Raw genomic sequence first — 9,904 nt, 5'->3', positions numbered from 1 at the left:
ACACATCACCGGTGTTGCAGTGTTTAAGGCTCATTTATTTATTTTCTAAAGTAAGCTGTCTGTATTGGTGAAGGCCACCTGTCAAAACAGTTGAGCTGCATACAGGAAACAGAGGGAGAAGAGAGGAGTGACTCATATCCCAGTGATATGCCAAGTTTCACATTCACAGGGAGGTACACGCACACGATGCTCCCACAGGCTCTGCTGTTCTGTCACTTTGTATTAATTCAGTACATAGAGGAGGGAGGGAGGGTGCTGAGGCTTTTGAACAATGAATGGTATCTCGAGCGAGAGAGAGAGAAACTGTAGGAAGAAGAGAACACATTGAACTTGTAGACATCCTTTGTCCTTCATCCCATCACACCTTATTTAACACTGTTCCTGTGTGTTTGCTGCTGCATTGATGTCACTGTTTTAGACGGACGGAGAAAGAAAAGGAGACCAAACCAGACGCATAAGATCAGTTTGTAGGAAAACCCTCTAAAAACAGTTTGAGGTTTTCACATTTTACTAATAATAATAATAATAATAATAATAATAATAATCCCAAATCAGAAACTTGCCTCAAAGGGCTTTACAATTTGTACAATACATGACACCATCTGTCTTTTCACCCCAATTTGGATTTAAAAAAAAAAAAAAAAAAAAAAAAAAAAAAAAATGTACAAAAGGAAGAGCTATAGAGGGATCCCTCTCCTGCCTCGGGATAGGCAGTCGTTTCCAGTTTGTACACACACAGTTCATCAATTACTCATGTGACTTTACAAGATAAATATATAAAGTGCAATAAATACACAACTTTTCCTATTCATTTTGTTTTACAAATTACAATGCCGTCTGAACGAATCATTGGATGAAAAAAGTTTGAATCCCCTTTTTTTGGTATAAAATAGTAAAGTGACAATTAATGAACCAGAAGCAAGATAGTGGAAACTACGTCATGATGCTGTGATATTGAATTACATGTATACCATGACAGAGGATATTGTACATTATGGCCCACTTCCAGTTTAACTACAAGAACATCCAATAAATGTTTGTTATCTGTAACGGGTTGTATTTGGACCCAAATGCAACACACAGGATGCCAGAGATCTTTGGCTTTTATTACCAACCTCAAATATAGCAAGCAGAGTTCAAACAGGGTCAGGAGATCAGTCTGTGAGAGCGTGCTGGAGAGTCTGGCATGGAAAACCGAAGAGCAATCTGGCAAATGTGTCTGGGAGGCAGGAGTCTATATAGGGGCTTGATTACTGATCAGAGGCAGGTGAGTGAACAGGTGAAGGGAGTTTAGACTGATGAGGAGGGAGTGACTGACAAGTAGAGTGAGGAGGGTGTGGAGCTGAACTGTGACATTATCGAGTATTTAAGATGCTACAGTCTAAGAGTGAGTTTTTAGTCAAATTTCCCTCACCTTTCATTTAGACATGAAAACCATGTACCACAATATCTTCATTTAAGAACGTTATAATGATCCAATGATTTTTTCGATAAATGATTATCAGGATATCTGCAGGTCTTTAAAATTCTTAAAAAAACATTGAATTGAGGTACCTCAAAAAAGTTCTTTGTGGGAGTTAAAAAATCTTAAATTTCATTACAATATTTTGTCTTTCTTGCCATAGACTGGGACATAAGCTGTAACTTTTGTGTGTATAAGGTTGAAGGTCGCAGGCTTTCAGGAGACCGTACACCTATAAACTACAAGTGAAACTGGTGGGACTGGCTGTCTAATCTTTTTTTTTTTGGAGTTGTGTTTTTTATTCAGCACCATAAGACCTGTAGCAAGCACCGTTGCTACCTTGGAAGCTCACTGACTCATAATGGGCCAGTGTCAATTATAGCAACTACTTAAATTAACTAAACCTAATTAATAATTAGTTAATTGGTTAACCCATCCGTCAAATGTCTGCCACCTATCTGGGCCCAGGACACGTAAATTGATTAACGTAGTAATTATATTACCATAAACTATTGTCATTACAGCTGCGAACTGCTGACAAAAATGGAATATAGATGTCGATAAATTCATATACCTAATGATTATAGGTCTCATTGTCCTACTGGGTTTCGGTAATTCTTTGACCGGTATGACCGTGAAAAAGGTATTAAATTGCATTTCATTTGAATTTTATTAAAAAGGTCTTTAAAAATCACTCAGATTATATCAGAGTGTTAGGATGTTTATGTTTATGACTGTCCCAGAGTGATGTTAATGATCATTTTGTCGATTTGGTAGGGTTTATTCACTGGAAGCCAGAGGAAAAAACTTCTCTTTGCCCCATTTGACTTCCCTGAAGAGCGATACTGTGAAGTTAGGAACTGGGCAGCATCCCTGCTGTGCAGCTAATCATCTACAAAACACTGCACGATTAGCCTCTTCCATCCACTCAAATCAAAACGGTTAACTTCTGTCACCCAGGAACACCCAGATCAGCCAGCATCTTAATCAGAGAGCTTGTGGTAAACAGATGAACTGGTGGGAAAGTGGAGGTAGAAGTAGCGGAGTGATGAAGATTAAATGGAAGCGGGAGTCTGTTTTAGACTCCAAACAGCAGGTTTCAACCTCTCCTGTCTCAGCGGCAGAGCAGCACATTAACTTTGCATGCTAAATCTCTGTCAGGACTGGAGTCTCAGTTAGGGGCCTAAATTAGCAGCAGCATCGTCAAAGGCCAGAGGATGATTAATATTTTTTGCCTGATGGGATGGGATGAGGAGGTGATATATGTTGTAATGGATAGTCAGAAATGGAGAAACGCGAAGGTTATGTGGTCGTCCAGTATGACATCAATCATAAAGACAGTAATGGCCAGGACGTTTAACCTCTGATCATGAGAGGAGGATAGTTAAGAGTTTTAGTAGCTTGAGAATTCAGTTCTCAAGTGGAGTCTATGGATTTGCCAGAGTAACTGGGACTTTGTTTATGAAAGACACAAGTCAAAATTTTGTCTCAGAGGGTTTTACAGTTTTTACAGAATACACAAGTTGACAAAACATGTTTGTTCCTTTTACCTTTTCATTTGAATAAGGAAAAGCTGAGGAAACCCTCAGAAAGAGTAACAGGAAAGGGATCTTAGCTCACTGTTAGCGTTGTTAGCACCGTCAGCCGTTGCCATGTTGAATCCCGTATTGAGCACCTTCAATTAGTGCAGCTAAGTGTTAATGTAAGTTAAAATCGATTCAAGAAAAGTGTCTCAAAACTTCTGCACATCATAGTGAAAAAATACATTTTGTGTCATTTTGGTGAACTTACCCATTAAAGACCAGAAGAGCAGTACTGATATCTTTCCTCTAGGAGTGGAGCAACAGCGCATTAACTGCTACATGTGTTTGTTGAAGTCAGCATTATTTAGCTTAAAGGCACCATTTAAAAGCAGGTTTGACCTGTGAATAGTGGGCCAACATCAGTCAGGGCAGCAACAGTGCTGCTATTGATCGTGGTATTTTCATTTGGTAGTTACTGCGGAGCTGTAGAGACCACATTGTTCCTTTGTTTGAATTAATTTCACATTGCTAACTCTACTCATATCACTTTTCAAAACACAAGTTAACAAGTGATTTAAAGGAAAAAGTAAAGGGGAAAGAGGGCAACAATAGCAACAAAAGACAATCTATAAAACAAGCCAAATTAAGTTTGCAACCCACATAGCAAAAAGTTTCAAATAGAAGGCAGAAACAGAGAAAACAAATAGGTTCAAGATTGTGCACAGGAAGCTCGTTAGAGTTGTCAGGCAGACTCGGCACCATAGAGATGATGTGACTCACTGCTCAGGCAGGTCAAAGTAAAGATTGATTCAGTCAAGGCTTCTCCATCACAGTACAAAGCCACAGAGATAAGACACTGACCGTGTGCTGATGAGGTAACATGTCTGAGCTGAGGAGTGGACGGCTCATGTGAGAGACATGCTTAGACTGCTGGTACTAGAATATATAGACGCTGTTGGACAGGAGGGTTTACAGTGAGACAGGTGTGAAGAGCTCAGTGTCTCACATATAGAAAATAATTTGACAGCTGTACACACCACAGGCGGAGGATATGCTGCCCTCTCTGATGTGACAAGCCTGTGGTCACATATACCTAAGTGTGTGTGTTTGCAGTCACACATGTATTTCTGCTGCTTGTACTTGTGTGCGTGTAAGAGTGAGGTGGTGTGTTTCAGAGTCATATATATATGAAAGTGCGCCGACTTGTCAGACACATGAAGTCCATTACTGTCAGCAGAATATTGAGCTGTAACCTGCCATACCTTTGTGCCACCTCTGATTCCACTGATTCCACTCATCAGGGAACAGGAAGCCTTTCTGAGGACTGAAATTATGACACTTCTGTTTCTTGTGGCTCTTTTTTATGCGGTTTTGAGGATTGAAATGCAGATTAACAAGACAGAGGGTGGAACCAAATGAGATATAGCACGCGGGGTGCGAAGAAGTAAAAATATGACAAAGTAAAATAAAAATATCTTCAACTAATTAGACTGTACTGTGAGCATTTTTTATTTTAATTAAGAATGTGTTTGGCAATACTGGTGTATTGATGAACTCAGGATACAAGTGTGACATTACCTCAGTGAACACTGCACTGAGTGCAGCTCCAGCATTTGAATGAATCATATTGTGTGCTACTTATGTACCAACTCTAGACCATGAATCATGAATCAGTTGAGTTCAATAGCGTAGACATTTCAGTCTGCACCAATGTGGTGGAGCCAACAAATATAACACAACCTGCATAATGAGTATCTTTACAGCTGATGCTCTAGCAAAAGCAGAAATGAATACATGTTCTTGGCAAAATGTGCTCACATCAAATATCTAAACACTTCCTGTGAGTTAAGTGTAGACCGATCAATGCTATTCTATGTCTCTTCTGTGTGTAATGTGAATCCTACCTGTAGTCCTATACCACCTTGGCTCCCAGGCCCATGAGACAAACCATAGGTCTCAGCCTGTGTGAGAGACAGTGAGACTATGGATTTATTGATTAGCCCTACATCACCAGTGCTCTATTCTCACCCCTACCTCCTCATTAGAGAAATAAGAGTGAAAAGGCTGGTATGACTCAGGCCAGTCTTCAGAATAAGACCCACACAATATACTGTGTGGTGTTGAGATACGGAGCAAATGTTGTCCTTCTTACTTGTTCCTCGTTTCCACTTCAACAAGCATTGTTTTGTGTTTTAACTCTTATCTTCACAAAGCGGTTGTGCGTCTACGTAATCTTTTTAATTTATGTTTATGTCTTTACTTGTAACCAGTGGTGGAACGTAACTAAGAACATTTACTCAAGTACTGTACTTTAGTATTTTCTTCTTTACTCCGCAGCCTTTCAGAGAAAAATGGTATACTTTTAACTTTACTACATTTATCTGACAACATAAGTAGCTAATTACATTACAAATTAAGATTTTATTTGCACAAAGGGTTTATAAAACGTTGATGAGGAGCTTGTAAAATACAATGTTTTGGGATAAATTAAACTACACAACAATTTTTATTTATTTAAAATCATGTGTAGGTTTGTGGTACTGGTTGGACAAAGCAAACCATTGTGCTTTTACATTCATGTCAAGTAATAATAATCTAATGACAACAGACACAGGGGGACATTCCTCTGCATTGAGTACTTTTACTTTTAATCCCTTAAATGCATTTTGCTGATTATATTCACATACCTTTACTTTAGTAACATTTTCAATGCAGGACTTTTACAATGTGGTATTTTTTCTTTTAATTAATGTAAGGATCTGAATGCTTCCTCCAGCACTGCCTGTAAGTGAGAGAAAACCCGGAGGCCTGATGGTTATTTAAAGGAGGAGGGCTCGTTCCAGACATGGAGGCTTGTTCACTAAACGCTTCCCCTTTCATCTTGTGATACAAAAGCTTGTACTTGGCTTGAATTCGATAGCCTTCGTGACTCATAGTCTGCAGCGAGGAAAACGCAGCTTATGCTTTTGATCTTAGTGTTATAAAAGACATGAACATCAATCACACACATTGTACATGAGTGAAATGATAAAAAAAAATGAAATTCCCTCAAACACACAAGATCCAGGCTTTGTATGCTTGTGCACCACAGCTCAACAAATTCATTTCAGCCTTATCACTTGTGAGTGAGCTCTACCTGCTGGTTGAGATTCGTAACAACAACCTGTGACCCTTTGTTGGCCTCCACAGAACACAACAGTCTCTCTCGTAAGCATATCGACTTCAAACGTTTCCTATTTTTTAAAAGACTTTACAAATTTGACATGCTTTTATGACTCAAGAATTTTGAAGCTATTATCCAAGTTTTTTTTTTACTTCTATTTTCATAGCATTTTAGATTTAGCAGAGAACAGGAGATGTCCGACAAAACATTTCATCACATTGGAATTTAAGCCTTGTTGTCCCTTAGAATAGATAGTTAAGACAATGATCATTGCAAAAATGCATTAATCAGTTATTACTTAATTAATTCAGGATAAGAACCCGATTTCATGTTTCACTCTTGTCTTTCTCTATTTTCTACATTTAGAGTTTGAGATTGATTTTAAGATCCTTTTGATTTACTGAAACTTTTTTAAATCTTATTTGTGTCCATTTTTTTTACAATATTATTTTGTATTTGTTTACTTACATGAAGCACTTTTTTTGAGAAGTTCTATATGATAAGGAGTTGAGCTGGTTTATATAATACATAATAGTAGGAACTTAAAATAACCAGAATTCAGAATGATGTACAATGTCCATATAGCCTTTGTTTTGTTAGTAAAAAATATATAAAAAATTAACTGTTATTCTTGTTACAGCACGATTCCTTCAATATGCTTCACATAGAACTACTAGAAAAAGTAAATAGAGATAAAAGAATATATATTTACATAAGATAAGAAAACCGTTACTGTTTCTCAGATGGGAAATTCAGTTGATACAGCAACACAGGGATAAATATACTTACAGATAAATAGAGAAATAAGCGAATATCCTGTTATCCTGTTGTCCTATAAACCACAATTTTTAGGGATTAAAATATATATATCTGAATCCCTAAAAATTCTTAACTCTCTTCAACCTAATTGGCTATCATCATGAGTCGAACCGCAACAGCCAGCTATGATTGGCTGAATCTGTGTAGGAACTAAACTGCGTCAAAGTGCAGCCAACAAGACAGACTAAAACAGGAAGTAAAGTAGGCCTCTAAAATAAAGTAAAGAAGATGAAGATATTTAGTTTAGTACACGCGGAGTAACAAAAATCCAGAGTAGTGTTAGATTGTGGGCTTTGTTAAAATAAAATGATCCACGTTTGCTAATATATATCTCCTTGCAAATAAAGTTGTGTGTCACACGTTTTAATAATTTGAATTATGTGCTTTTATTGTGCAATACATCATTGTATCACTGTTTTATGAGTGGAGATAAGATGAATTGTGATTTATTAATTAATTGAAGTGTAACATAAGCAGCTGCTCCCGTGTGCTAAATTGTAGTTGTCATATCAAAATGAATTAATAGCAATGTGAATAGAAGTCCAGACTTTTAATTTAATTTTGCACAAACAGTTTCACTGGACAACAAAGTATGTGGTGTGGCAGTATAAAGACATCCACAGGCTCTTGGGTCTTTATTCTTACCATGTAACTAAGTTTGTTGCACTCAGTGGACGTTTTTCTTTGTATTTAACCCCAACAACAATCTTTGTTAATTTGTTTCAGTGTCAGTAGCTGCTGCTGCTGCAGTGCTTCTGCATTTCTGTTTATACCCAAGCCAGCTAGTAACGCGGCTTTTTAAATGATTTATTCTTATTTTCTTCTCTTTGCAAATGTAGAGGCGTATTGATGTGCAGATGGTCTTTCCAGCCATGGTCAGTGCTCTATGAAGCAGCCATTTCAACCCACATCTCTTCTTTTTAGTTAAATATATAGTAGTGCAAATTGCTTGCAAATCTACTGAGAAACTATTTTCTCAGTAGGTTTGCGTATTTCCAGTTCAGACAGGTATTGCTCGCTCAACGTGCTTTTATTTTGTAAGATGAGGCCGGAAGTAGTAGTAGTAGTCGTTTTTATGGCGGCTGATTTGTTAGTAGTGGACAGACCGGCAAACCAGTTGAAATCCTCCTCCAGGCCAGAGGGTCCAGCCCATGCAAGTGTAAGGTCTTGCCCTGCAGTCCAAGTCAAACATGGCGGTGCGTGGTGGCGACGTGATGCGTTCGCGGTCCGGGTCCGGATCTGCCACCGGCCACCCATCATTAGCAGCGCCCGTGTCCGAGCAGCAGAAACCGGGAAAGAGGAGGAGAGCTTTCCGCCTGACCGGGATGAAGTCCCGCCACTGCTCCGTCAAACAGCCCCAGCAGCAGCAGCAGCAGCCCGCCGCACACAACAACAACAACGTGCCGTTCACGATCCACTGCCAGATCGGCAAAGAGATCAAACATATCTGCAGCAACTGCCGGGGAGCCGAGCCGCTGGACGGTGAGATGTCACGGTTTATTTTAGACGGGGAGGAAGAGGAGGGGTGGTCTTACTCTTCTATTTTTCAATCATTCTTATCGTCGTCCGCCGGTGGCCGCTCCCTGCCTGCCGGGGGACATCTGCTCTCCAGCACCGGGAGCATCACTCAGATCAGCCCTTAACGGTCCTTGAATTAACTTCCTACTCTTAGTGATCTCCAGAGACTTTAGGGTGTTTTTTAAAACCCGTTTGAATCTATCTAGTGTTGCATGTTTGTGATGTAATTGAGATGAAGTTAATGTCGAGCATGATTTCAGATTCTTCTTTTCTAGTGTGTGTAATTTAGTTTTGCTTACACGTTTTGCTGTAAAATCACTCCCTTTTTAAAATCAATACATTATTTGTTTTCGTCAATAAAATCATAAAACTGTGACGTGTGACATATTCGAATGTCCCACTTTCTAAAACACAAATATATTTACTTTACTATTGTTTAAAAAGCAAGTATTCACAATTGAGAGGCTGAAATGTGGTATTTTTTTCTTGTAAGATGACACAAACTTTTATTAGATTATCAATATTGCTGCCAATTAGTTTTCCGTCAATCGACAAAAGAGTTGATGGACTCTTTGTTGCAGCACTAGTGTCATCACTCTCGCAGCATCTTCGGCTGCCCTGACCAGCTGGTTGTGAAATGTGTCCAATCAATCAACTTGATTTAATTTGAAAATCTCTCTCTGGCATTATTGTCCGTCCGCAGATCAATACAGTCACGAAGAAGATTGCTAAAAGTGTACTGTTGAGTCAAGCCCCAGATATGTGACTAGTATAAAAACAAATACACCCAGTCGATTTTAAATGTCTTATTCGATCAAGACCTTAATTGGGGCTGCAACTAATTGCTGTTGACATTATTTAGTCCATAAATTGAGTTCTGTGAAAATGGCCAGTTCCCAGACCTAAAGGTGACGTCTTCTAATTGCTTGTTTTTTCTGAAAACACTCCAAAACCCAAAGACTTTCAAATAGATATGATGTGGAAAAAAAGGGAAAAGAAGCAAAACATCACATCTATGAATTTCTGGCATTTTTGCTTGATGAATTAGTTTAATATACAGTTACAAAAATTGCCTCAAACATTTGTTTTCTTCAGCTAATCAATTCATTGAGTAAGTGTTTTGGCACCGGTATTGTCCTACTCAAGACCACAGAATTTCTTAGTCGACCGATAAACACTGGATTTGTTTGAACTTACAAGTTGATTTACTTGAACAATCTATCCAACTGTTTTCCACGACAGTTCAGTACAGACATTCAGATGGATGTTTAATTCGTTCTTTATTCATTAGCTGTCCAGAACTCGCTGTTCTGAGCTTGTTGTTGAGTCAGTCGGTGTTTTGACGAGGCAGCGGTAAGAAAAAACACACCCGGGGTCAGTGCGAGTCTGAGCTCACTGGGGGGGGGGGGGGGGGGGGGG

General features: G+C 38.8%; 1 protein-coding gene across 2 annotated transcripts in view; it reads left to right on the top strand.

Annotated features, from left to right (window-relative positions):
- The first annotated feature begins 1,315 nt into the window (after window positions 1-1,315).
- phactr1 (phosphatase and actin regulator 1) overlaps window positions 1,316-9,904 on the top strand; it is an 18,929-nt gene continuing 10,340 nt past the window's right edge. For both annotated transcript variants that reach the window (XM_031869675.1, XM_031869676.1), the window contains exon 1: window positions 1,316-8,449. In XM_031869675.1, the coding sequence (XP_031725535.1) occupies window positions 8,158-8,449 (292 nt within the window). In that variant the 5' untranslated portion in view covers window positions 1,316-8,157. The remainder of the gene's footprint in view (window positions 8,450-9,904) is intronic.

Source organism: Anarrhichthys ocellatus, unplaced genomic scaffold, assembly GCF_004355925.1.
Source record: "Anarrhichthys ocellatus isolate YVR2014 unplaced genomic scaffold, GSC_Weel_1.0 scaffold48, whole genome shotgun sequence".
In the NCBI taxonomy this organism is placed as follows: Eukaryota; Metazoa; Chordata; class Actinopteri; order Perciformes; family Anarhichadidae; genus Anarrhichthys; species Anarrhichthys ocellatus.
Note: the sequence above shows the minus strand (reverse complement) of the source record. Positions and strands in the feature narration are given on the sequence as shown.